The sequence below is a fragment of the Strix aluco genome, chromosome 16 (genome assembly GCF_031877795.1).
Source record: "Strix aluco isolate bStrAlu1 chromosome 16, bStrAlu1.hap1, whole genome shotgun sequence".
NCBI classification, from domain to species: domain Eukaryota; kingdom Metazoa; phylum Chordata; class Aves; order Strigiformes; family Strigidae; genus Strix; species Strix aluco.
This window is the reverse complement of record NC_133946.1, coordinates 12358396-12385904: the sequence shown is the minus strand read 5'-3', so window position 1 is coordinate 12385904 and position 27509 is coordinate 12358396. Positions and strand designations below refer to the sequence as shown.

At 53.4% G+C, this 27509-nt stretch overlaps 2 protein-coding genes across 5 annotated transcripts; both read left to right on the top strand.

Moving 5' to 3' along the window:
* Positions 1-108: 108 nt before the first annotated feature.
* On the top strand, positions 109-8364 carry PSMD13 (proteasome 26S subunit, non-ATPase 13). Its single transcript, XM_074841716.1, has 13 exons — positions 109-306; positions 832-910; positions 1805-1839; positions 1917-1972; positions 2335-2378; positions 2614-2700; positions 3498-3669; positions 4137-4216; positions 4301-4426; positions 5055-5117; positions 6009-6089; positions 6732-6848; positions 7568-8364. Exons 1-13 carry the CDS (start codon positions 212-214, stop codon positions 7661-7663), a joined length of 1131 nt encoding a protein of 376 aa, XP_074697817.1. The 5' UTR covers positions 109-211; the 3' UTR covers positions 7664-8364.
* PGGHG (protein-glucosylgalactosylhydroxylysine glucosidase) lies at positions 6733-27427 on the top strand. 4 transcript variants are annotated; one of them, XM_074841709.1, is made up of 16 exons: positions 11171-11493; positions 11597-11870; positions 16017-16102; positions 17166-17433; positions 17936-18146; positions 18694-19129; positions 20179-20298; positions 20476-20607; positions 20933-21044; positions 22151-22223; positions 22710-22846; positions 23644-23777; positions 24027-24122; positions 24600-24697; positions 26820-27034; positions 27127-27427. In XM_074841709.1, exons 4-16 carry the CDS (start codon positions 17181-17183, stop codon positions 27189-27191), a joined length of 2082 nt encoding a protein of 693 aa, XP_074697810.1. In that variant the 5' UTR covers positions 11171-11493; positions 11597-11870; positions 16017-16102; positions 17166-17180; the 3' UTR covers positions 27192-27427. The 4 variants fall into 4 exon arrangements, with proteins under 4 accessions (XP_074697807.1, XP_074697809.1, XP_074697810.1 ...); XM_074841707.1 differs by having other exon boundaries at positions 15978-16102; XM_074841706.1 differs by lacking the exons at positions 11171-11493; positions 11597-11870 and adding an exon at positions 6733-6848 and having other exon boundaries at positions 15978-16102.
* Positions 27428-27509: the final 82 nt, after the last annotated feature.

Genomic DNA, 27509 nt, shown 5'->3' with positions numbered 1-27509 from the left:
TGGCTACGGCGGGGCGGGGCGGGAGGGGCCGTCGCCGCGGAACCCCACGGTACCCAGCGTGCCCCGCGCGGAGCCCCACGGTACCCAGCGTGCCCCGCGCGGCGCCGGAAGTGAGTGTGCATTTCCGGCGGGCGCGAGCGCGGGGCCGGCCGGGTCGCGGCCCTCTCTCTCGCTCCGTCCTTCCTTCCTTCCTTCCCTCCCTCCCGCCGCCATGAAGGACGTGCCGGGCTTCCTGCAGCAGAGCCAGAGCTCGGGGCCGGGACAGGCCGCTGTGTGGCACCGCCTCGAGGAGCTCTACAACAAGAAGTGAGTCGGGGGGTGGGGGGCTGCTTTGGTGACACCCGCCCCGGGGAGGCGGCCGCTGCCCTCGGCGGGGCCGGCCCGGCTCCCGGCCGTCCTGGGGCTCCGCACATCTCCCCGGGCCGAGCGTGCGCTGGCCCAGCCTGTCCCGCGGAGAGGGGGGTTCCACGGCCCCCTCCGGCTGCGCGGAGCTGCCGGGGCGGGGTGCCGGGCTGAGGAGCCCTCCCTAGGCGGGAGCGGGCCCCTCCCGGTGCCCTTCTCGTAATTTAGCAATCGTTCAGCCTGCGCGAACGTGGCTGTGGAAAACTGGGGAGCTGATTTCTGTGTTACTTTCCTTGGGCTTGCCGTAGGTTAGCGCCCGGATGGGGGGGGGCTCTGCCACCGGTTTTCTGATTTGTCTCCGTCATTAGTCACAGCAGCCGCGGGGCCAGGCGAGCTCGACAGGCTCCGCGTGCGAAATGCTGGACAGGGCACGAGTCGAGGAGCTGGTGTAAAGTGTGAACTCATTGAATGACCTTCTTGTTTCCTAAGACTCTGGCACCAGCTGACTCTGCAAGTTTTGGACTTTGTTCAGGACCCTTGTTTTGCCCAAGGAGATGGACTCATCAAGGTGAGGTGCTCGATTAATCCCAAAGGTTTTATCTTGCTGTAGCAAAGACAAGTGGCGGTATTTCTGTACTAGTGAAAAATAAGCAGGCTGTGACTTGTCTGTGGAGAATTATTAAACTAGGTGAATTCAGCTTTCTGGGCTTTATGCACTAGACATGAGCGTGCAGGAATTGGTTGGTGTGTGAAAATTCTGCTGAAATGAAATGTGTCAGTTTTAGAAGCTTCACAATGATTCTTTAATTTACTATTTTTTTGGGGGGGTGGTGCAGGGGAAGCCTTTTTCTTTCCCTTTTGTAACAAGGAGTTTACAACTACAAGTGTAGGATGGGTTGTCAGGTGCTCACAAATGCTTCAGAGTGGTCAATGGGTCATTCCACCCCCTCTGGGAGCTGCTTCTGTTTATGAAGGCAGCGACATACTCAGTCCAGAGTTCCATGTTCTCTGTATGCTACAAGTAATCATGTATTTTTGCCCTACTTTGTGTTGTTATGTTAAAATTCATTTTCCCAGGAGCCAGTTATTTCTGTGAAAAAGGGAGGTGGGTTTCTAGAGACAGTCTCTTTTCTGAATGTGTGCAGAGAGAAACTTGAAAGCTTTTGGCCTGTGCTTATTGTACAGTGATAGCTGAGGACAGGCAGCAGGCAGGTGTTTTGCTGTAGTACCCGCCAGCCTGTGCGTCTCTTGAATCACTCCTTGCAGTTGGAAGCAGACTGCAGAGATAGAATTATCTAAAATGAACAATTTTGGACTCCTGGATTCTGTACAGTGCAGACATTTCGGTGTTGGGTGCCCAGTGCTTTGGTGGAAACATGAATTGGAACACAGTGAAAAGTGAGTTTTGTAGCTGAAACGGAATATCCTTTTGCACTGACTGTCAGTGTCTTTGTGCCTACAGCTTTATGAGAACTTCATCAGTGAGTTTGAGCACAGGTGAGTTTGTTTGCCTTCAAGTTTTTAGGTAACTGCTGTTGACTGAGACTGTTCTGACAGTGAGTCTTTTGTTCTAGGGTGAACCCCTTGTCCCTGGTAGAGATCATTCTTCATGTAGTCAGACAGATGACAGGTAAGTGTCCTTACCAGTTACTTACAGTATTTTTAGCAACTGAAGCCTGTGAAATATAACTAGTTAACAGCTAAATCTTCAGCTGAGCTGTTGCCTTTCTGGTGTATGGAAAAGGGAAAGAACTAACTCAGAGAGCTTAAATAACTGCTGCTACTTAGAGCAGCGAGTCTGCTGCTTCGCTAGAGAAACGGCTGGGGAGCAGAAAGCCTGGCCTGCGATATAGCTCCTTTTGAAGGCTGGGTGGTGTGTTGTAGGAAAAATACATTCCAGCTTTCACAAATCCAGTAAAAGGATATATTTCTAGGTTGAGATTTAGATCCACGGGAATTCCTGATATTGCTGCTTTTTTCTTTCTACTTCAGATCCCAATGTGGCCCTTACTTTTCTGGAAAAGACTCGAGAAAAGGTATTTTTGCAATTGCTGTTTTTAGTAGTTCACCTCCAGGAATCATTTTACATATGAGTCTGCATGGAGGCAGCTGTGTGTGTGCTGGAGAGTACCGACTCCTTTTCTCAGTGACCAGCTCTGTATTTGAGTGCAGGAACACGTTAATGAAATGCAACACCGCAGTCTGGGTTTGAGGAGCCCAGCTGGCCACAAGGGTAACGCTCTCCAAACTTGTCTCTTTGTGTACCTGCAGGTAAAAAGCAGCGACGAAGCCGTCATCTTGTGTAAAACTGCCATCGGGGCGCTCAAGCTGAACATCGGAGACCTGCAGGTCACCAAGGTGAGGGGATGCCTTGGGCAGTTCACGCCTTGGGGCGTTCTGGAGCGCTGGGTCACACCTCAGCAGGTACTGCAGCACGGACGGGCCTGCGTCTGTGCTCCTCTTTGGAACGAGGAGATGATAAATGTGCAGCTCCTGGGGTTTCCGGGAAGACCTGCAGTTCTGTTTTACATCTTGTAGGCCATAAAAATGTGTGTAGCACTTACGGCCAAACCTCTGAAGCTTCAGTAAGATTCTGATGCACGTGGCCCTTGAGGTGCTGTTGCTTGCAGCTCGAGCGCGCAGCTCGGGAGAGAGGGACAATGGCTTGATGTGTCCCAGCCCCCAGCTCGGGGGCTCTCCTGAGTTCAGTGGTGTATGTGCTGCTTGTGGCGAGCTGCGGATGAGGGCTGAAGTAGTGTTGTCGCCTCCGGTGCGAAGCGTGTTGGGTTTTCAGCTCTTGGCTGTTTTAGAACAGTCTCTTAAAGCTAAGATGAGGTTTTTGTCATGCGGTGCAGCTTGATGTCTCTTAGAGTAAGTACAAGGTTTGATGGGTATAAGTATATGTAAAGCGTGTGTGTGTATATATATATAAGTATTGCAGCAAGGTTGTTATTTGTTTATTTAATGTAACCACTATGTAGAAAGAGAATGCCATTGCTTTATTTCTGATGCTTTGGCTGAGCTCTCATCGCTTTACTACCCCGTGGATGTTACTGCTGGCCCGCACAAGTGCGCGGTAACCTCTGCGGTGCTGGGCAAGAAGGTGCCTGTGGGGTTGTACCTTCGTCTGTAACAAACAGGTTTTCACCCTCTAGGAGACCATTGAGGAGGTTGAGGAGATGCTGAACAATCTCCCGGGTGTGACCTCGGTTCACAGCCGCTTCTATGACCTCTCCAGCAAGTACTACCAGACCATTGGGAACCACGCCTCGTACTATAAGGACGCTCTGCGGTTCCTGGGATGCATTGATGTTAAAGATCTGCCGGGTAACCGCTCCTTTGCAAAGCACAGAAAGCCCCAGTTTTCATTCTCTGTTCCATCATCTCAATCTAAATAAATGCCCTGGCAGAGAACAGGTTTTCTCAACATTGTTTTGAATCTGCTGTGGTTGAGCCAGGGTCTAGCTAGAAAGACGAGGAATCCCCAAGAGGAATGGCTGAGTAGGATTCTGCTCCTAAGCTGCCTTGAGGTGATGGGAGGGGGGACGTGCTCCCACCAGAAGGGATAGCTGCTTTGACTTCCCAAAAATCTTCCCTGTGGGTTCAGAAAGTGGCCCCGCTGTACTACTGTGGTGGTCACTGCAGCCTTCTGGACGTCACGCTTGGGAGAGGATGTGAAAGAGGGCTGGGAGGGATTTAATGCAGGCACAGGGAGGAGGGTGGGGAGGGGGTGATGGGGCTTAGACTGCTGCTTCATATTGTTTTGGGTTTTTTCTCTGTTTTGTTTTTTTCAGTATCAGAGCAGCAGGAGAGAGCCTTTACCCTGGGCCTGGCGGGGCTCCTGGGAGAAGGTGTTTATAACTTCGGAGAGCTGGTAAGTTGGTGCTGCGCTGCCTCAGCTACTGAGGACCAGGACTGGATTTGACGTGGTTAACATGGTCCCGCCTGGTTTCTGCAGCTCATGCACCCTGTGCTGGAGTCCCTGCGGAGCACCGATCGGCAGTGGCTGATTGACACCCTTTACGCCTTCAACAGCGGGAATGTGGAGACGTTCCAGGCGCTGAAGTCGGCGTGGGGTCAGCAGGTGAGCAAATGAGTTGCTGTTTTGCTTAAGGCCTAGGCTCGGTATTTACAGAGGACGCTTGGGTGCTGTGGGCCTGACTCTGGTGACTCACAGTCATGTTTCTTCTGTCTTGATACGTACCATTAGTTTTCTTTTGGCTTCCCTCTGACTGATGGAGAGAAGTAAAGAGAAATCTCTCGTGATCAGGGGCAAAGCAAACACAATGCAGCCCTGCACGGGAAGATAACCTCTGATTTCATTTCCTTGATGCCATTTGCTCCCAGGATTAAGCTGCTTCCACTGTGAAATAGTGGTTTCCCCTTGTGCTCACAGTTTGAGGAAAACAGTGCTGTTGGATATTAATTGCGCTGGCTGTACCAGAAATCACTGGCGCTGCAGTAATTTACAGGTCCACTCATGTGGCTGCTTGTGCCAGGCTGTGGCCTTTGATGTGAGGCGCTGCCTTTCGTTCTGCAGCTCTTACAGGTGGTTTTACAGAACTGTGACCAGGTAGCGGGTGGGAAGTAGCAGCCTCCTCCCTCGTAAACGAAGGTAGTGGGTCCCCAGGTGTGTAGCATGCTGTTCTCCCTCGGAGGGAAAAAAGAAAAGGTAATAATGAACAAACTTATTCCATTTTATCATTTTACAGCCAGATCTGGCTGCAAATGAAGCACTTCTGCTGCAAAAGATTCAGCTGTTGTGTCTTATGGAGGTGAGAACTGTGATGTGTTGAAGGTGGGAAATGGGGAGGGGCTGCCCCAAGTGCCTCTTGGTGGGGGTAGCCCGGGTAAATATCGTGGTCTCTGGGTGTGTTCGGTCCCTCCCGGGGGTGAGTAGTTGCCTGCAGCTGTTGCCTGCTGGTGGTGTCAGAGGCAAATATTGCTGGGAAGAACCTGGGCTGGGGACCGGTCTGTAGCTTCCTGTGCCCTTTCAGGCACGATGTGGAGGTGGGGAGGGAGAGAGCAAGCTCTGTGCCTTCAGGATGTGTCTGAAATGGAACTCCTAAAGTATCTTCCAGTATGACAAAGGTTTCTAAAATCTTGGTGTCCTGAGGGCTGAAGATCCTTTCCCTGATGGGTAACCCTAAATGTTTAAACAATTTCTTTCCTGTCACTTGAAGGCTTTGGCTCTGCTGTGACCAAATCATACTGGCATAGAAACCTCCGTGGCCCTGGATCTTTTTCAAAAATTTAAATATTGAGTTATCTGAAGTGTAGCGTATGTTTATACACAGCCACATACCAATACGTGTGTATGTTAATGTGTGTGTATATGTCTTGGTGTTTTACTGTGCACGGGTTTTACCACCTGTAGGTACTGTGTTATCTCAGGGGTTTGATACGCACTGAGAGGTTTCAGCACAGACTGCTCAGCTTTACTGGGAGATGATGATGTTGCTGGGGAAATCTGCTGCTTGCTGCAGCAAGGGAGGGGTACGACTCCTTGCTGGTGACATAAATACATTTTTCTTTGAAGTATTTTGATTAAATATGAGAAATGGAGTTGCTACTGCAGATTGAGAGCTCAGCAGGATGCTCTGCACACTGTTGGAAGAAGTTAAAACTGGGGGATTTATTTCTTTGTTTTGTTTATGTGAATTCAGATGACTTTCACCCGACCGGCCAATCACAGACAGCTCACTTTCGAAGAGATTGCTAAGAGTGCCAAGGTCACTGTGAATGAGGTGAGTTCCAGTTTAGACAAACTCGTTAATGGCGAAGTTCTGAAGCTCTCAGAGTGTCTGGAGGGACCGACTCCTATAGGTGAACCTGAAGTAGAAATGTTCTCCCCTGTTCTTGTGCATTTGGAGAACTTTTTTTAAAAAGGAATTAACTGCTTGGTGCTCCTATTTCTTGATAAATAAATTTTTGAAGGTTCTTAGTCAGAGTCTGAAGTTGGAAGAGAGCTCTGTAGGTCATCTGTTCCCACCTGCTTATGAAAGCAGGCCTTTGGATTAGGTTATGCAGAGCCCTGCCAAGCTGGATTGAGTATTTCCAGCGAGGGGAAATGTCACTGATGTTTAATTTTTCTCACGGTGAGGAATTTTCTTCTGTTATCCAGATGGAATCCCTGCTGAAGCAAATCCTGCCTGTGGTCTCTTGTCCTTTCACCGTGCCTCCTTGTGAAAATAGTACCTCTTACCTTCCATGTTACTGCCTTTTAGGTACTGGAAGACTGATGAGGTATCCCCAAGCTGCCCTTTGTAGGCTGAACAAATAAAACTTCTTCGTAGTGCCAAGTTCTCAGCCTCCTAATCGTGGTATTCATTGCAGGGGAAACTGGGTGATTCTCCATTGTTTCCCTGAATTATTTATTTTATTTTCAGGTGGAACTGCTGGTGATGAAGGCACTCTCGGTGGGCCTGGTGAAGGGCAGCATTGATGAAGTCGATAAGAGGGTGCACATGACGTGGGTACAACCACGCGTGTTGGATTTACAACAGGTAATGGCCAGCTTGGATATTAAGGCGGTACTACCTTGTTTTGTTGTAAGGTGGCCTGGGAGTTAAAATAAGAACTGTGAAGGGTCACTGTCAGAATTAGTGTCCTCGGTGCTTCTCGAAGATGCTCAGGGGACGAGGGAGTGTATCACCTTTTCGTTGTTTCTTACGCTGATGCCTGTAGCTCCTACCTTGGGGGTGTGCTGCCTTTTGCATCTGTTCTGCAGTAAGTACAAACACGTCAGGAGACAGAATAGGATATTGGTGACACTTCTCTTCTGAAAGCTGCAGAAACCACCGTGAAGCACAAATGCTGTGACTTTTCCAGAAGGACGTGAACATCTGTGTGGCTGCTTCCAGCCTAAATGCATGAGACAAAATCGTGTTTCTGGGTCGTAGGTGGATGCTTGTCTGGAGAAGAGAGGAGCTTGGGGTGATAAAGACAAAGGTGCTGAGCTTCTCAGGTTCATCCTGATAACATTTTAGGAGACTCTATAGGGTGCCTTTACCTGGAAAAAAAGAAATCAGTACATGGAACTGCAAACAGTTCCTTTGTGTTGCCATTTAAGTTTAAACGCTGCTGTTTTGATGGTAGAAGATGCTGAGGAGCATCTTTTCTAGAGGTAGGGGGTTTTGAGAGGTTGTTTGGGCTTTCCAGTGTCTGTGAGCGTTGGTGTTTGCGGTAGTCGAGGCACCAAGGTGGTTGTGGGCTTGCCTTGCAGATCAAGGGAATGAAAGACCGCCTGGAGTTCTGGTGCACAGACGTGAGGAGCATGGAGATGCTGGTGGAGCACCAAGCCCATGACATCCTCACCTAGAGCCCTGGTGCCGCCCCGGGAGAGCGATTCCTGCCGCGGCCGAGGCGAGCAGCGCTCCGACCACTGACTGTACCGCGTTCTACTGGAGGGGGGTGGGTGGGCAGAGGGGGGAGCAGCTTTCTGACGCTTGTTCGCAGGAGTAAGTGGCCTTTTGCTGTGTAACCCTTTGGTGCTTGGAGTCAAGATTTCCCTACGCGCTACCATGAGCGGCGCCGGCCGCGAGAGCTGCCGTCCTGCTCTCGAAGAGGAGGACGAAGGCTCCGCAGCGGTGGGTCGGTCGGTCCTGTGAAGGGACCGGCGGAGGCTGCGGTGCTGGCTGCGCGTTCGGGTAGGGCGGTAGCAAAGGCTCCTTTGTGAAAACACACAGGAGGTGCCTGGCCCTCGTATGTGGTGTTTCCGTAGCGGTGTCGGCTTGGGAGGGCACGGCCTTCCCCAGCGGCCTCTCCCCTGGCCCCTGCAGCAGCCCAGAGGCAGCATTCCCCAAACCATCTTTCTCCTTCTGCCCTCTTTCTCCACAACCCCTCCTCCTCATCTGCAGTAGAGGGAGTGTTTACTCCATCAAAGGGTTTTCTCCAGGATTACCGTTTAGTGGATGTGTTTTTATATACTTTTGGGGGTGGTTGTCTTTTACGAACACTTTGTGCTAAAGTGAGGTGCAGCAGTATTGCTGGAATAAACTTCTCTGCCTTCCCTTTTCTGTAGTTCTGTGTTTGTTGTCTTCATAACTTGTGGTTGAGCCTCTGATCTGTTTAAAAATAGGCTTCCTTTTGAATTTCATGGTACAAAAACCCTCTGTCCAAGAACAACAGAGACTTAAACAGCCTGTTAATCACCAGTGGGATTAGTATGTGATTTACTTGGTGTGTCCTACCTTGGTATGTACTTCCTTGTCGAGTTCCTCTTCCCAAGTCGAGTAAGCCTTGCTGACTGGAACGGCCAAAGTGAGGCCTGAGACAACAAGATTTTTTTCTGCTTTTGTCTCAACTGCTTCTTTAAAAGCTGTCTGTTACATAATTGTTTTGCCTGACTGGTGCCGTGATGTCTTTATAGGGATGGAAGGTAACTGTGCACGCAGAGAGTTTGACACGTGCAGATCTGAACGGGGGCTCCCTGCGAGTGACCGCTTGGATGCGTAACTCCCCACTGCAGGTACTAACAGGGAACTGCCCCGGGGACTGAACAGTGACTTCAGACTGAACACTCGTGTTCACCTGTCTGGCTGAATTCCTCAGGATGTCAGGGGCTTTTGAAGTGCAGCTGGCCAGTTCCTGCTTCCCAGCACCAGTCTGGTCACTGCTCTGACTTAAGAGCTCTAGTTACCACTTTTGTTACCCAAAAAGCAGATTTGTGCCTGGTGTGCAATAACCCATCTTATCATGCTCAGGAGACACTGTATTTATTCAGGCCTGAGTGCTTGGTGGACTTTTCCACAAATCAAGCACACCACCAGCAGGTTTTTGTGCTGCTTTTATACACAAAAATCAGGGGTTAGTACTTTCCAAACATGCCTATTAGATACTGATTGGTTAGTGATGAACATACACCAAAAATACGACTTACATAATGGTGCTACTCCTACACGCGCTCAGGGGAAGGGTCTTAACCTGGGCAGGGGGCTTTTTGACCTGGGGTGTGTTTTTTAGTGTTATAATGAAGGCAGTTCACTGTCAGGATACTCCAAAGTTAGTTTCATTGCCAAGTTAATTGATTAGTCCCTTTGCCAGGTTGTCAAATAACTCATCCTCAACACAATCCCAGACATTCTCTTGATGGTCCAGGACATTCCACCTGTTTTCTAAGGTTTGGAGATCAAAGCTTGTTCTTGCTTGACCTTGCAATTGTTCCCATATGGTAACTATAGCTACTGGCATAATCATTTACCATGGCCACTAGCAAATGTGAAGTGTGCTGTATCACTGCGATTCCCTGGCGTCACTAACAAACTACTACTGGAATTTGTGTACTTTGTTTTTTCTTGTTTGCTGTCTTGGCTCTGAGGGTACTAAGTCAGCAGTGGAAAAAAGAAAACTGACACCAGGCTGCTGTGCAGGTGTAAAGATGTTTTGGGCAAGGGAGACTTAGGCTTTTTAAAAGCAACAAAAAAATCAAATTGTCAGGCCCTGTACGTGGGCACCCTCTGCCTTTCTGACACTAATCAGTTCTGGCCTAAATTTCTCCCTGGTTTGGAGTTGTTCATTCCGAATTCCTGCCTCTTCCCTGTCCAGCCCGTAAGTTTGATTTTGCCCTGCCCGTGTTAGTTCAGCTGTTGGTGTGTGCATTGAACACACTGTTGGCTGCTCCTGCGTTGTCTGATTTGACTTCCCCCAGTTTATGCTTCATCTTGTCTCCCAGAGCTCATTCCTGATGTCACTGTTACTGACTTCAGAAGAGTGTGTGGCAGAGGCGAGTGTTCTCATCAGGAAAACGTTTCCTTTATTTCATAGCTAAGGACAGGAAAAAGGCTTTAAAAAGTACAATCTCCCTCGTAGTGTCCTGTCACTGCATGTTAGGAGTGAAGGAAGTGCTGGCCGTGCGGTAAAGCTCACCTGGGGCTGCTGCTGCTGCTGTCGATGAGCATCAAACCCCCAGAAGCGTTTGGCACCATTGGGAGGGCACTAAAGCCTTGGAGTGTTCCCAGAGCCCTCCTGTCCCGAGGGCAGGGCCAGCTCCTGTGTGAACTCTTGGGCAGCTCACTGAAGTGAGTGTGAATGATGACAGTGGTTTTGGAGGTTTTTCCAAGATATCACAGACTGGTTTGGGCTGGAAGGAACCTTAAAGCCCATCCAGTGCCACCCCCTGCCCCGTGCAGGGACACCTTCCACTAGCCCAGGTTGCCCAAAGCTCCATCCAGCCTGGCCTTGAACACTTATATATCTGGAAGTATTACTTGCTACTCAAACCTCCCTGTGTGGGAGCCAGTGCTGGCTGCTGCTTCCCTGATAACCCAGATCATTTAGGAAATGTGCTGTGCTTGGCGGGGGAGAGGTTCTTCACGCAGGAAGAAACATCAGGTGTGTGGCACCCAGACGTGGCCCGTTTCAAGCGTCACAGCCTTTGTTTTCTTGCTGGGAATTTAACTTGATTTTGCTTCCTTCTGGGGCCATGGGTGGCTCCTTGGTACCTGCCCTGTACTTCGCTGCAGCCGCCCAAGGTAAAAGCTGCAGCAGGACGCACGCTGCGAGCTGGCAGGGGAACAGTGTGCTGGTTACAGATCCCTCCCCCTGCGAGCAAGCGCGGGGCTGAAGCAAAACCAACAAGCCGTTGTGCTGAGTGCTAAGGCAAATTTTAATGAACGAACTCAGAGGGTTCCTCCCCGGCGAAGATCTGTGGTCTTGCCTTTGCTCAGATGCCCGCTCCCAGCGGGGTGCGGGTGGTTCTTGCTGCTTGTTAATCCGATCTGCTCTTGTAGTGCTCCACGTGCGCCAGGATCCAGGCTGCCGGCGCCAGGAAGCACACGGCCATCACGGAGAACGCGAGGGCTTGCTCCTGTCGGTGGAGGTGGGAGAAGAATTGGAAGAATTAGCGGGATGGCTGCAGTGGGGGGGGGTCCTGGGACTGTTCTACCACCATGGGTCATGCACGCTTGTCCCTGTTCCTTGCAGCCCCACAGCTGCCAGATGGACGCTCCTTGGGGCCGTGGCACGGAGATCTGGGGAAGCACAGCAGCTGCCACCACTGACGGACTGAGCTGGCTTCTCTCCATCACTCCGTGTCTCTCTGTCATGATACTCTCTGGGAAATCAGAGCAACTCGTGACCTTCAGTCAGCAGCGAGGTTTGGGCCATGGCGTTTCCTAGAGCAGCTGGGCCTGACTTTCAGATGACTTTGAGGTGTGAATTGCAACCAGCAGCAGCCTCTTATATTTCTGGTGCATGAGGGCAGCACTTAACCCCTTGCGCTGTCACCTTTATTTCTTTTTATTTATTTGTCTAGAAAAAGAGTCTCCAGGCTCATGGAGCATTTTGGTGCACACCTTGGAAAGGCAGCGGGGGATAAACCCCACAAGCAAGGGCAGGAGGTGAAACCCAGCCAGGATTTCTGGTGAAAAGCTCTTTTTTCCAAGCCCATTTCACCCAGCCCGGGACAGTTTCCACGGCTGGAGTGGCTCCTGTTTTTGTGGGGATTATCCCCAGAGGGAGAAGGACGGAGGGACCACCACAGGATGACAGCAGACTCCATCCTCGCCTGTGGGGACACCCGCTGTGGGGTGAGTGGGATGGGGGGGACAGGGCCCAGGTCTGTCTGTGCTGGCAGGGTGCCTTGTGCTGCCACCCCCTCCCTGAGGTCCCCAGGCTGCCCCGTGGCTTAACCTCCCCCTGGGCTGCAGGGGCTCCTCAGCAGGTACTTTAAACCCCAGAGGTTACGAAAGGGATTGAAAAGACAATAAAATGGAAGCAAGAGCCTGGCGGGGGGGAGCACCCACTGTGAGGGTGCAGTCTGGACCTTGCACTGCTCCAGGGGCACCTTTCCTCCTTTTTCTCCCCCCTCCCCTTTTGCTTTCACTCCCAACAAAAATAACCTGGCTGTAATACAGAGGAGGGGTTTGCACCCTGTCGGGGACCAGGGCGTCCCCTGAGAGCAGGTTGCCCTCCCCACCCTTTTCAGCCCCCCCCCAAGCTACTCACAGCAGCAGAGACTGGATGTTCGGGTGGCTTGGAGGCGACGTGCGCCCGGGGGATGCGTGGGGTCTGCAGCAGGGTGGCCAGCAGCCGGGAGCCCCCCTGAAAGCCCCGCATGGCGGTGGCAGGGCGAGCGTGCTGCTCTCTCTGCAGCTGCCCAGCCTGTCCCCGCTGCCACCCCCCCGCTGCCACCACCCTGCTGCCACCCCTCGGCACGGGGCCGGCCACTCTCCCAAAGGCATGGCAGCGGGAAACCCTTAAATGGCAAGGTTTTCCCAAATTGCTCACTACTAAATTTTTTTTTCTTCCCTTAAGCATTTGGTGTTTTTTTCCTCAACAGCACCCAACTCCCTGTGCCTCCAAGGTCAAAAATAGTGTCCCCAGCCAGCAAGGTGGGACCTCTCTGCGATGCTCTGCTGGATTGCAGACCTTTTCTCTCAGGCTTTTTAAAATTTCTAACACTCAAGACACAATGTACTATTTTTTAAGCTGTTGCAGATGTGGTGTCTGCTCTTCTGTCTGATTGAGCAGGGCCTTGCTCGTCCCACCGTGGTGATGGCTGCTCCATCTCCTTTGCGGCCCCTCCGTACGTGGTGGTGTCTGTCCGTCCAGCCCGTCAGCCCCGACCCTCTGAGGTGCTGCCAGACCTGTGGCCAGTGTTGGATCCAGTTGGGCTGGAGTTTGCAAAAGCAGCTTCCAACTTGCCCCAACCTGAGAGCAGAAGTGGCTGAGAGCCTTGAGCCCAGGTCTTGTTCCTCTGGTGTGGGGATGGATGTGTGTCGGTGGCACAGGCAGTGCCCTCTTGACTTCGACACGTGCCTGCTTCGCTGAGTAACCCAGTGTCCTCCTCTCCCTTAAAAACAGCTTTGCTGGAAGTTTGCCGGGATTTGTACGGACTTGCTCGGAGCTCTCCTTCTGGAGCTGGGAATGCCACCTTCCTCTCCCTGATTCTCCTTGCAGCTCCTGGGGCTTCCTGGTCACAGCAGGCTCTCATGTGGGATGAAATTGGGTCTTGTCTTTAGAAGGAGGTCAGAGCTCTTTTCCCAGAACAACTGTCCCATGAAGGTGCAGGTTTTTACCTTAATAATGGCATGATGGGCTGCGTGGGCTGTCTGGTCAAGCACATATTTGTTGATGAAAGATGACTGCTGAAATTTAAAAGCAAGAACAGAATCCTCTTATCTTATATCTGCTGCTTGCAGCTGACATTCCAAAGGATTTCCCTTTGATTCCCCGCTCATCAGAGCCTTTTTCCAACCAGCTGACAGCCACTCATCTCTCCGTGCGGCAGACACAAAGCTGGGGGCTGGCAGAACCTCTGACGGTAAAGATTTTTCTTTTGAGCAGTTTCACAAAACATCTGCCTCTGTGAGATAAGGGAAAGGAACAAGTGACCTCCAGGAAACCCCCCTCGCTGACCTACTTCCTCCGTTGCCTTAGCTGATTTCCTGGAGCAAACCCCTGTTCCGCTGTCCCTCTTTATGCTGCTTTTAGTGGTAGAAATACCGACCTGTGTGGTGTTGGGAGCAGCTCTTCTTTCTCCTCCTTGGCAGGAAGAAGCATCCAGGCAGCAACCGTCTCCCTCCCTGTCTTGCCCCAGCTGCCTGCGGGCTCTGAGCAGTTCTAGCTCTGTTTCTGTTAGTCCAGACCAAGAGATAAAGAGGGGCCTGTCTGCTGGGGGAGCTGCTTGAGCAAGAGCTGCAGAGCACATGTGTGCCGGCAGCACGGCCGCACCAGTCTGCCTTTGCTGGCACCAAAGCAGGGGTCTCGAATCCCCTCTGGCCACCAACCCTCCCAAGTTCAGCGTTTTCAGGTGTGAAGGAGGGGGAAGAATTCCTGTGCCTGGGCCCCTTCCTGAAAACCTTCTTTTGCTCCTGTAGATCAGGCTTCGTGTCTGTAGTGAAAGCTGGTGTTGGGGAGCCTTGCTGGGATTAACAGGGGTGACAAGTGGCCGCGTTGGTCCGGGACAGCTGTGAAAGGCTTGGTTGTGTTTTCTATGAATAGGAGAATAATCTTGTTGAGGAGTAAAGCCTTGCAAATTTTGTTTTGAACAGGAGCTAAAGAAAAGGACCAATTAAAATCCTCGAGAAGCTGGAGAAACAGCTGATGGTAAAGAACAGATATGGTTAACGGATTCCCCTGAAATTCTTAGAGAAACTTGTCTGTGCCCTGACTTATCCAGGGGAAAATCATACTGTGCAGATGAATAAGGAAAAAAAAGCCATCAGAAACCCTCCATTCTGGTCACAGCAAGATCAGCTGCTTTGGAAGAGCTATGGCAGAGTTCGAGGAGGTTTTGGCTTGCTGTGAGAAAGGGCTTTTCTGAAAAAGAATATTTCAATATTTTTTACTAAAGCAAAGGAAGCAGAGTGCGTGCCCGCTGGGTCAGCTGGGGGAGAGAAATGCTCTTCCCCCGCGTGCTGGTGGCTGCTGGAGGAGGCACTGGCAGCCCGGGGCTTGGGGGGGTCTCTGAAGCACACGGGGGGAGCCACCTGCTCTGGCAGGTTGGATGTGCCTCTGCCATAGGCTCAGCCCTGGTCTGGACCAGCTGGCGGTGGTGAAGATTAAAGATGAGACTAAATTACACTTGCTGTGGCAAGGTGTGAGTTTAGATCCTTGAACCTGGAAGGAGTAGAGCTGGGAGCAGGTATCAGTGGTTGGGCTCTGCCCTCTGCTGCTCCTCAGGATTTCTCCAAGGCATCTCTTGCGTGTCTGCAGCAGCAGGACGGGTCCAGCCAGGCTCTGCCGTGCAGGGAGTATCTGCCTCTTCAGCGGGAATATCCATTTAGATCCACAGTAATTTCCTCTTTTGGTTTTTTGTTTTTCACCCCTCTGCTCTGAACTTGCTGTGTTTGGGGACTGGAAGTGTCTGCGGAGGGGCTGTCATCTCCCTTTGCCAAAGGGCACAACGTGGGGTGAATTTTGGCCGCTGTATTCCACAGTTTTGGGATCTGCTTGTCGGCTCGCCAGCGACACGAGGCAGCAGGAGCTTTGCCAGCTCTGAAAAGGTCTGCAAGGAAACCGACAGCCTGAGCCTTTGCCACGGCCGGGGACGTGCGTGTGCCACCCGCCCCGAGGACTCCCACGGGTCCCGCTCTCCTGGGTCTCTTGGGAGAAGCAGGTGGTGGCGGGGCAGGAGCTGGGGCAGGGTCACGCCAGGGCAGAGCTGGGCAGAGGTGCTGTGCCCGAGGGGTGCGCCGAGCTCAGCCGGGCGAGGGTGGGAGTTTCTGCGTGTATCAGGAGGTGACCGGGCCCTCTCTGGGGGCAGCTTGGTGACAACGCTGCTCCCTCTGTCCTCGGGCTCGGGAAGCGGCCGGAGGTGCTCGGGGCTGGGCGCCGGGGCAGCCGCGAAAAGCGTCCCGAAGGCGGAGCCCGGCCCCGTTCCCCCTGGGAGCGAGGAGGAGGAGGGTGAGAGCCAGCCCGGGGACACGGGGCGGCTGTCGCGGGCCGGTCCTGCTGCGGGGCTGTGCTGCTCCCCCCGCAGCCGCAGCTCCGCTCCGCGGCCGCTGCTGCGTTTCTCAGGCGCCTTCGGGGCGAGAAATCATCGATCGCAGACGGGTTTTTCCCTCTCGGTTCCTCCTTCCCCGGAGCGCCCGGCGGCCCCGGGGCCTCTGCGCTCCCGCCGGGGCAAAGAGCTCGTCTGGGCAAGCACCTGCATGTCAAGATTTATTTAATTAAATTTTTTTTTTTTTTAGGCATGAGGGAAAAAAGTTATTTCCTTCCTTCTTTCTCAGTTGGGCAACTTCCGTCCTTCCCCCGGGAGCTCCTGCAGCAGCCTCTGCCCGCCCGGCCGGAGCTCGCCCTCAGCCACAGACCGCAGGCAAGACTGACCCTCCTCGCTTTCTGCACCCCTTTTGGGGTTGGGGTGTTTTTAACTTGCCCGAAGGCAGGACGAGGGTTTTTCTCACAGTTCAATCTCAGGCACTGCCTGGCGTGGGGAAACCGAACCGACCCCGTGAGCTGCCAGCAGCCGGCTGCTATCGGGGGGATTCTGGGGGCTGAGCCGGGTGAGCTCTCGTGTGGCCCCGGGTGCCTCTCCAGCTCCACGTGGGGAGATGCTCAGTGCCTTCCTCTGTCATTTCTGGATTATTCTAGTGCTTGGCATTGCCAGGTGCCAGCTACAGCTCCCTTTTGTAACGTGCTGTTCATATGTGTATATGTAATTAGGTATTCATATATATGTTTATATATCAATATATATTTTTATATTTTTTATATATAAATGAAATAAAAATCTCCTACCCCAGCAAGCCAGTAACCAAAGCTGAGCTAGAGATGCAAGAGTGAGGGGGCGCACAGGGGTACAGTGAGCTGGGAGATGAGGAGCTGCTGAGGCCACAGAAGAGTATTTAATAGTGTCACTGAATAGCGTTGGGAGGAAGAAAGAAGAGGAAGGTGGTGATGTTGTATTGGGAGAAACTGGTGAGATCCTGTCACGGAGAGGGCAGCAGAAGAGGAAGGGGGGGGGGAAATTGGGGAAGTGACAAAACCGGTAAGTTGTTGTGGTTTCGGTGAGCTGCAGGAGCCACTTTGCTGGGCTGGGAGATGGCCAGAGCGAAGAGAGAACAAGGGAAACAGCGAAGGAGGAAATGAGCCCGGGCGAGGAGACCCTTCCCAGGCATTGGGAGGAAAGCTGGGATGGAGGAAAACTGCTGGCAGAGGCACTGGTGGTGATCAGAAGGGAGACTAAAAGAAATGGAGACCCCAGGAACACGATGGGGCTGGGGGCTGGCGAGCGGCCGGCTTTGCCGCTGCCTGGGGCATTGCGGGGAGGTTACAGAGGAGCGGCCCCCACTTTCAGCTGGCGTCTGGCACAGCCGTGCTCAGCCTGCCCCGACTTTGTCCCTTCAACCCTCGGGCCTGACTCTCGTGTTGTTCTGCAGCTCGGGTCAGTAAAAATGGCTGATGGCGAAGAGGACCCGGCCGTGTTCACCTCCACTTCCCTGCCCTCGGACCCGCGGCTGCTGGCTACAGAGACGAATGCTTACCTGGGCACCCGCGTGTACCGGGACATCCTCCACGTCAACGGCGTGTACAACGGGGCGGCAGGAGACACGCACCGTGCCGACATCCCCAGCCCTGTCAGCGTGAGGATGACGGTGCCCGGTGTGGAGAGCCTGGCTGAGACCTTCACCTTGAACACCCGGACGGGTAAACAGCAGAGCAGGGGCAGGAATCGCCCTGTCCTGCTGCCTCCCTTCAGATCTCCATCTCAGGCACCCATCGCTCCTTCCCTCTAGCTGGTGACCCTCTTCTAGAAGTTAAAAGTCTCTTTGCCCCCACTGCTTCTCATGAGGTCGCATCTTTCTTCTCCCCATTCTCCGTTCACCTGCCGGGTGTTGTTCATCTGAAGTTGTGTCGGGGCGAGTGGAAATTCCCCTTTCTTGTGAGAATAAGAGCGATTTTCAGACTGTATCTCAATCCCTGCTGGAGCCAGGCTCAGCAAACGCTGCTTAAACATGAAGCCTGATAGAATGTTTTATAGCACAAATCACTCCTCAGCGGCTCGGCTAGATTCAGTGTGACAGTGTTGCCTGGTCAAAAGCTGTGTTTGGATCTGGACCTGGGAAAAGTGGCTCCTTTGCCAGCAGGAACCAGTAGATAGGACAGAACATCAGGACCAAAGGGCTGACGGCACTTGCTGTGCTTACAGGAACCTTCAGCCACGTGCTTCAGGCCGCTGATTACACAGCCACCCATCAGATCTACGCTCACCATTCCCTCGTCCACTTGATGGCCTTCAGCATCACCATCCGGCGAGCGGCTCACGCCACCCAACCCATCATAGTCCAGCTCCAGAGTCCTTTCGTGCCAGAGAGCCAGGACTTGGACCTGAACCAAGGGCCGGACTTCCAGGGAGCACAGTGAGTCTGGATCACGGGGGGGACCTTGCCTTGAATACATCCTTCACGGGCTGTTGCGTGCTGCCCTGCTCACCGTTAGGAAATAAATTGCAAAGTAAGGCTAGAGCTAGACTGGAGTGGTAAGTAGTGGGGAGGCTTGTGCGAATCTGCTGCTTCTGGCAGGTGTATAAAAAAACCCGAAATTAAGTATAGAAAGATTATTATTAGTTGCAACTCCAGAATTATGACTTACACATAAAAGAGCAATGAAGGCGGCAGGGACTAGCTGTGATTACGAAGCAATGAGTTGGGGGAGGTAGTGGTTTGGAGGAGGTGGCCTCTAAAAATGCTTTGCTGGGTCTGGGGATCGTTGTAATGAATTTCAGCCTCCCGTGCTGTGGGGGTGGGATGGCAGCTGAGCTGAAGTGCGGGGATGAGGGAGGTTCCATCCTGGGTGGGAAGGAGAGCCTGATGCTGAGCTGCTGGTGGGTCCCCTCTGTACGTGTGGATGTGCACCGAGTCCCACCCGCTCCGCTCTCCCTCCCCCCTTGCTCGCCATCTCCCACAGCTACGTCTATGGGAAAACGCGGGTCCCCGAGGTGGAGGGGGGGCCCCGGCCCACAGTTCACATGCTCTGGACTCCCGTGCCGCAAACCTTGACATTGCGTGGGGAGGAGCGGGAGCGATCCTGGGAGTTCCTGACAGCCGTGGCTGAGAGTGAGGAGGAGGTGAAGAGGAGCTACAGCGAAGGGCTGGCCCTCATCGCCGCTGGCTCCCTGCACTCCTCGCACACCCGCGCCTGGGCCGCGCTGTGGGGGGACTGCTGCCTCGACCTGGATGGGCCCCTGCCTTTGAGACAGGCCCTCTACGGCTGCCTCTACTACCTGCTGAGCGCCATCCCGCCCCGCGGCAGCCCCGCCTTCCACTTCCATGGCATCAGCCCTGGCGGCTTGTCCAACGGCACTCGGGGCGAGGACTACTGGGGACATGTCTTCTGGGACCAGGTGGGTGGAGGCTGTGCTGGGGACTTTGCGCCACAACTGGGATGGAGGAGGCTCGGCGGGAGGCTGCTGGGAGGCTCCTCCTTCCCCCCACGCAGGGTTACCGTGGCACCAGCCTCGTGTTGGGGAGCATCCTCCTGCTCCTTCCCTAAGAGTGACCCAGAGCCAGCTCGATCCCTGGAGCCACTCCTCTGCGTTGTCCTCTAACTCAAAAGAAAATTTCCCAAGTCAAAACCAGATGCCTGGGGCTGCTGCATAGCGCACGGGGGCGAGGGGCTGGGAGAGACCCCACTGCAGGGCAGCACCCTTCCCCAAGCTGGGATCTGGGGCTAAGGTAGTTCAGGTTGCTCCCCCAAGAGAGCTTCAGTGACTGGCTTAGAGCACGGCCACCAGCTTCTAGCTGTTTAAATCGAAGCAAGTTGAAACCTGCGCTTCTCCTCCCAGCTTTGGTGGCATCGGCGAGCCCTGTTGTGGCTGAACCACTGAAAAAATGGAAGTGTTTCGTGTGATGGGCACATTCCACTTTTAAACACAGGCTTGGTGTGTACTCAGTAAGGCAGCTGGGCTGGGTGGCTTTGTTCTCAGAGCAGCCACGCTGAACGGGTGCGCAGCTCTGCAGCCAAATAGCTATCGGTGGCGTGAGCAGGAGACACTGCTGGGTGGTGCTGAGGCTCCTGTGCTAAACCTCATCCGGTCTTTCAGCAGACATGGGCTTTTCAGTCCTCTGGACCTTGTGTGTTTTCTTCCTGGTGACGCATGTAGTTTTGACCTTCTCCAGAGCCTCTGGCTTTGGAGGACTCCTGCCTCCCTTCTCTTGCGTGATGGGGGGTCCTGCTGATCTCATCCTGGTGAGATACCTGAGAGCAGCAGGTGTGGGCAGGAGCGGTTCCTTGCGGATTTATCCCTTTTAATGAGCCCACGGGACAGCACCTTTAAGTAAATCACAGTCAGAGCATTTGGGATGGGGACGGACTTGAAGGGTGAAACTGGTGGGAGCATTTGTGTTCCCCACCAGCCGATCCCACTGCCTTGCCTTGCTTGGATGTCTCCAGGACACCTGGATGTTCCCGAACATTCTGCTGTTTTATCCTGAAGCTGCCCGAGCCATCCTGGAGTACCGGATCCGCACGCTGGAAGGAGCCTTACGCAACGCACGGGAGCAGGGCTACGAGGTGGGGACAGGGATGTTGGACTGAGGGCGGTGCAGCAGGAGGGCAGCTGGACCTTCCTCTGCCTCTCTGGCTCCAATTTTAGCGAGGGGCTGTGACCTCATGCCCGTAGGCGGTGGGCTGGGGAGAGCACCTCGAGGTGTTGTGCTCCGCTGCCTCACAAACACCTTCTCCTGGCAGGGTGCGAAGTTCCCATGGGAGAGTGCAGCCACTGGCCGGGAAGTTTGCCCTGAAGAGATCTACGGAGCCCAGGAAATCCATATCACTGGGGACGTTTTGATGGCCTTTGAGCAGTATTACTGCACCACACAGGTAACGGCAGAGCGTGCTGCCTGGATGGCCCTGTGGCAAGGCCTGCGGGGCGTCTGGTGACCGTCACTGTCCCTTCCCAGAGAAGCTCTGCTGTTGTCTGCTCCCGTCAGCATTGCTGGTAGCCCCCCAGGCTTCCTTCTTCAGCCCTGCCTCCTCTGTCCTTGCTCCTCGTGGGTGGCTCAGCATCCTGTTGGCTCAAGCCAGGCCAGTTTTCTGACCTTTCCTCCTGCTACATCCATCTCCTTAGAGCTCCTGTCCTGCTGAGTTTGGGTCTGGTTGAGTCTCCCTCATGTCCCTGTTTTTCTTTGCTTTTGGCTCCTTCCAGGACCAAAAGCTGTTCCGGGAGGATGGAGGCTGGAAGCTGGTGGGGGCTGTGGCTCAGTACTGGTGCAGCAGGATGGTGTGGAGCGAGGAGGAGCAATGCTACCACATCAGAGGTACTTCTGCAACGGCCAGACCTGTTTGTAGGGAAGGGGTTTGTGAGCAGAGGCTCAGGGACCCTCCAGCCAGGCCTGGACAGGAGTACACAGGTTCTTCAGACCCCTGCCCTCTGGAATATCTCACAGATAATGTTTGTGTCCGTGTGAACATGGGACAGGATGCTCAGCTCTCTTCTGATGCCACAGTATCTGTTGTTTGTTTTCTCAGCCCCTTGCTGCTCACAGGACACCTAAATTTCTCCTTCCGTGGTGGTACAAGCTGATGCCACAAGCGCAGGTGCCTTCAGATCTGCTGTTGTGGCACTTAGAGAAAATGGAGTGTGAGGGCTTTAGAGAGGAAGGATTTTTCTTTAAGTCTTTTCTAAGAGACCTGAATTTAAATCCTCCAGGAGCCTGCAGGAGTTTAATTCCTTGAAGGACAACTGGTGCTGTTGGTGCCAAACAAGTACAACCGCTGATGTGTCTGGCAGGGCAAGGGGTCTCTTGGCAGGCAGCAATCCTGCTGAAGCTTGTTACGTTGAGTGCAAGTTACCGCTGATGGGCTGCTGCTGAAAGGGGGCACTGAGGAAGGAAAGGAGAAGTGAAGGAGAGGTGTTTGTGGGAGGAGGGTCAGGAGGAGAAGGCTGGGATACAGCAGAGGGGTCTCGATGGAACTGGGGTGATCAGACCTGGAAAAGCCCCTGGGGTTGCTCCAGGCTGGGTCTTTGTGTGAAGACCCTTGGAGACAGCCCCAATCCCCCAGAGCAGTCACACATTTAAACGTCTATTTTCATGTTTTAATGACTTGATTGACTTGACTGAATGACTTGAAAGAATGAATGACTTGAAGGTCACCTTGCCTGTGAAGCGAGGGAGATGCCCTCAGGTTGAGGCACCTGCTGCCCATCAGCCAAATCTGTAATCCGGGTTGTTTCTCCTTCACAACAAGCACCATTTGTGTTCTCCTCTGCTGAGCCTTGCACCGAGGTGGCTGCGGGCTCCTCCCAGAGCAGAGGGAACACCTCGCCGCGTGGGCAGGTGTCGATGCAGTGGGAGGGGTTCCCAAAGCCGTGCCAGACCTCGGGTGTGCTGCGGTGTGAAGTGTTCCCTTCCTCTCCCCTCAGGTGTCATGCCCCCAGATGAGTATCATTACCGGGTTGATAACTCTGTTTACACCAACGCCGTGGCCCAGCGGAGGTAACGCACGTACCTTGCTGAAGCACTGGCCCATCTCTCTTCTTTTCTGCCTGGCAGCGTGGCAGGGCTCCCGCACGGGACACACCTTTCCTCTCCTCACACACGTCTGTCTGAGCTGGTCTCTGCCTTTACAGTCAGTGGGAAGAAGTAGGTGGTCCCACGGTGGTTCATCCGACCTGTGCCAGGTGTCCACACGAGACTGAGAGGGGTTTCACTTCACAGGAGGGTTTCTCTCCCTGCGTTTTATGAGATGTCTATGCAATTAGCCAGCTGGAGACATCTAAAACTAGAGGAACGGACTCCCAACTCCAGCGATGAAAGCTGTTACCCCAAGCTTAAACTTTGACCCATATTCTTTCAGAGTAGCTGTTTCTTTGCCATTATGGCTCAATTAGTTCTTTCTGTTCCCTTTCTTCTTTTCCCCTCTCTGAGGGGGTCAAGGGCACCCATGCCTGACACAAAGCATTGTTCCTCGCTTCTTTTCAGCTTAAATTTTGCAGCTGATGTTGCTCGGGACTTCTTGATCCCAGTCCCAGAGGAGTGGGTGGACTGTGCCAAGAAAGTCAAAGTACCCTTTGATGCGGAGAAGAAATATCACCCCGAGTACGACGGTTACATCCCAGGTGAGCAGAAAGGCAGCAGCAGATCCTTGAATTGGCCACTGCTCGCTCTTTGTGAGCCTGCAAGAAGTGGGGACTCTGGTTCAAACACAGAAACAGCAGCGGAATAGTTGGCTGAAATAAAGATCTTAAGCGTTGTTCTCCAGGTGCAGCAGTTGGGTTGCCAGTGTGGAGAGCCTGGCTTGTAGATATTTTTTCTGCCTCTTAGCGGATCGTTTCTCATTAGTGCATTCATAAAATTAGGAAATTTGGGAACACAGAGAGTAGGAAGAGACTTCTAGTACTGGCTGCAGATGGCGTGGTTGCTGTGGACCCACTGCTGACAGTTGGGTCTCTCTTTCCAAGGTCAAGTGCCGTGTGTTGCCCTTCCAGCAGCCCCCGGCCCTCTGGAAGTGAAGGGGCCGGTTCTGGTGGACACACATGCCCAGCTGAGTGCCCCTTTTCTCACAGTTAGGGGCAGGCTAATCTGGGTTTTATGGGATGGTGGGAGCTATTCCTTTGCACCTGAAGTGCACCAGTCTGGGTGCCACCACGTTAGGGCTGTGCCAGTGTCCTCGACAGAGATTCCAGCAGACACAGCACTGAGGACACACCATAAGCTGCTGTTCTGGTCTGCCTTTAGCAAGGCAGCAACGAGTTGTCCTCCCTCCAGCTCCAGTACCTTCTCCCCGTTGATATGGCGCTTGTTGTTCTGAGTTTATGGTTCTGTGTGAGTCAGGTTTGTTCCCCGTATGAGTAAATACTCACTCTGGCAGTTATCCCCAGCTGGCACACGTGGTCTGACCCGCTCCTTTCCCCAGGTGAGCCTGTGAAACAAGCTGACGTGGTCTTGCTTGGGTTCCCGCTGATGCACCCCATGAGCTCTGAAGTCCGGAGAAATGACCTGGAGATGTATGAACCCGTCACGGAGACGGCTGGGCCAGCCATGACCTGGGTAAGGAGAGGGGCGAGGCCTGTGGTGGTGGTTTCCATCTGAGTGAGTCGCTGCTGGCCCCATCCGTCGGCACGACTGTCAGACCTGCTTTAAACTGGGAGTGAGGACGGTGCAGAGCTGGAGATGTGCACCAGAGAGGTCTGCTCTGGCTCAGGAGGGTGCAGCTGTGGTGTCACTCTGAAGCTGTTGCTGTGTTTTCACCCCTGGGGGAGACAGCAGTGGGTGAAAGGCCGTTTTCCTCTCCTGCAGAGCATGTTCGCCGTGGGCTGGCTGGAGCTAAAGGAGGTGCAGAGAGCCCAGAGCCAACTCAACAAGTGTTTCAGCAACATCATGGAGCCCTTCAAGGTTAGCTGGGTGTCGTGGGTGCTTCCCTGTGACAAACGTCTCCTGGTTCTGTCTCTCCTGTTCCCAAACATCACACCAAGAGGTGTCTGCTGGACTGGAGCCTCTGCTGACCCGTGGTCATGAGGTTGCTGTTATACTGAGCTGGGTGCTCGCACACTCTGCTCTTCGGAAGCAGGCGGAGAAGAGACAGTGAGGAAGCATCTGCTTCCTACCAGGCAGCACAAAGCCGTGGGGCAGTGTCGTGGTCACCCCGGGCTTCCCTCTGCCTGCCAGGGACAGGAAAGGGAACAGAGACGGTGGTATTGCGAGACACCTCAGAGTCCACCCACCGCCTCACGCCGGGGCAGGTAGCGGGGCACGGTCATTGCAGCGCCCCAGATAGGCGGGAGGGGTGCGGATGAGCATATTCAAACCCATGAAACTGTGTGAAGGGTCCAAAAGCAACTGTTGAGTCATTTCTTTCTCTTGCTGGAGCAGATCTGGGTGGAGAACTCAGATGGATCAGGAGCTGTGAACTTCTTGACAGGAATGGGTGGATTCCTGCAAGCTGTCCTCTTTGGCTACACGGGGTTCAGGTGAGACCTGGGTTACGGCACGTTAAATTTCTAGGCAGCTAACTGTCCCTCAAAACCTTACTGTTTAGCTGGAGCAATGTGGTTTTACTTGTGAAAAAGAAAGGAGCTTGCAGCATCCACGATATCCTCCAGAGCTCCCAGCAGGTAACAAACAAACAGGAACATTAATGATCCCAGATGAACTGTGCGTACTGGGGGCAGCCAGTCACTGGTGAGAACAGGGTGGAGTTATCAGAAACTATAAACCAGTAAGAGACTCTCTCCGGGTCACTTAATGAGTTTGTGTGTTTGGGAAGGTAAATGTCATTCCCTAAGTCTGTCCTCTGGCTTAGCTGTAACATCATCCTCCCTCCTTTGGGTGTGGTGTGGAAGGACCTTCTGCACCCCCCGGAGGCAATCTGCCCGCTGCACATGTGTGGCTCTGCAAGCCCCTGTGAGGGAAGTGCTCAGCTGGCATTGCCACAGCATTAAAATATCTTCAAAAAAACATTAAGCTGTTCATATAATTTCAAAGTTTCAAAGCTGTGTCTTGTATCCAAAGCAGCCTGGTGGTTTCAATCCTGAAGCAACAGTTTGAGAGTATTCTTAGTTTAATTGAGAATGGATCAAACTGACAAGCCTTGTGATTTCCAGCGAAACCTCCGAGCACTAACTATGTGTTTTAACTCTCTGTGTGTGGCCAGAAGCTGCTGAGAAACCCACCAGTTTCTTGGTGGAGCTGGGTGTGAGCTACTGTATTCCCATCTGAAAACCTTAATCTCAGCTTTTGCGAATCTTGAAGGTCTTCAGACGCCCCGTGTGTGTCAGGTCGGGCCCCTCTCGGCACAGGCTCAAGCCACGGGCTTTGGGGCTCCAGCCAAATTTCCACAGATGTTGAGGTGACATTTATGCCGCCCTCAGGGCCGTGCTCGTGCTGCTCGTGCCCTGCCCGTTGTAAGCCACAGACCCTGGCCGGAGCGTTGGCCTGCCGCTGAGGCTCTCCAGTCTCTTCAGCCTCTCTTGAGCCCTCTCCAGACCATTGAGCCCTCTCTACAGACTGGAGATGATGGTCAAGAGCTCTCATGTGTCAACATTTGAGTAGGAGATAACAGTGACCTCTGTATTTTCTCATCCAAAGCCAGAACTCAGAAATGGGCTCTGTTTGACTTTGGGTGAGGGCTTGGAGGGAGGATTCAAGCTGTTTGCTTGACTTTTATCTTTTGGTGAAGGAGCACATATAGCGCTGCTGAGTTTAAAGCCCTTCAAACTGGCGGGAGTGGGAGCTGATGGGGGTTTCTGAAGGTCACAGCCCAGAGGGAAAGTGAAAACTGGGCTGTGCGGATGCATCTTTGTTGAGATGGCAAATTACAGAGGGGAGGGGCAGTGCTAGTGGTCAGGCGTGTCTCATGATTTAGTGAGCAGCACGTCCAGGAGCATCTGCACCGGGTGTGAGGTGAACTCCTTCCATCTCACCAGGGTCACAGACCTTTCCAAGCAACAGCAGCTGGGGGCAGACACTTGCTGCTGGTATTTTGGCTTGAAGCTGGACTTGCATCCTAAAACTCCCAGCTCCAGCCCTCTCCTGAGCTCCTCGTGTGGCTGGAGTTTAGTTCCAGTACATGTCATTTAGTCCCAGTTTCAGTGGCAATTCCTGCTCGGGGTCCCTGGCCACGTCTGCCAGTCCTGTGCCCCGTTCCCCATCCCACCGTGGACAGGGCATTCCCAAAGTTCTGCCACATAGCTGCTGCTGAAGCCAACCTCTGAACCGGAGTGGGGAACTGAGCTGCCTTGGAAGAAAAAAAAATATTTTTTCTCTTATTAAAAAAAAATTAAAAATTAAACCTAATGGAAACCACAGACCCCAGCTGAGGAACTGGGAGTGTGACAGGAACACCTTAGGGTGCTGGGCTGTGAAATCACAGCTCGAGTAGCTCTTCACCGGGCGCTTCATCAGCGTGTTCGGGATTTGCCCGGAGATCCTCGGGATACACCAGGGACTCCCCCTGCCCGCAGATCCCCGAAGCAGCAGGAGGGCCCCGGGGCTGTGAGGCTGCACTGTCTGGGGAGGTGGCCGACCCCACAGAGCTGCTTTCCTCTGGGGCCACCCTCTGCTCCCACTGCTGACATGCTCCTGCCTTTCCAGGATCACGAGGTCCAGCCTCCGCTTCGACCCAGCCTTTCCCGATGATGTCAACAAGTTGAAAGTCACTGGCGTCTCCTACTTTGGCAACAAACTGACGTTCACCATCACCAAAGAAGAGCTCAGGATCAAAGTGACCGCATCTCCCCGGGACCCTCGGGCACCTCCCCTGGAAGCTGTGCTGGAGGAGTCGGGGCAGCGGTTTCCCCTGTGTGAAGGTGTGGTATCATCGCCTGCTCTGCTTCTTAAAATAAAGACAATTTGGGGAGAAACCATTCCCGTATCTCACACGGGTTGGCTTTTGTTGCAGGGCAGAGTGTCTCTTTCCCCACCGCAGCCGGCTGGATTCAGAGATCGTCCGCTGAGACATTTTAAACCTTGGCTGATCTGGGTTTTACCCACTGAAGCAGCAGAAAGAAGTCGAAGAGCAGATGTCGGCGGAGGGGCAAGGTAGAGGTGGGTGGAAGGGGGGATCCCAGCTGGGCCACAAACCCTCTGGGACTCAGCAGCTCCCTGGGTGATGCTGAGCATCCTCGTCCGTGCTGACTCCTGTTCACACGCCTTCAACACCTCTCACTTAGCAGAGGAGATGAAATCAAGCCTGAAAGCGACTGTTGTAAACGAGTTTTCTAAACACCCATCGCCTGTTTATGCACTTAGAGGGACATCCCTAGCTGAATGGATCTGGTCTTA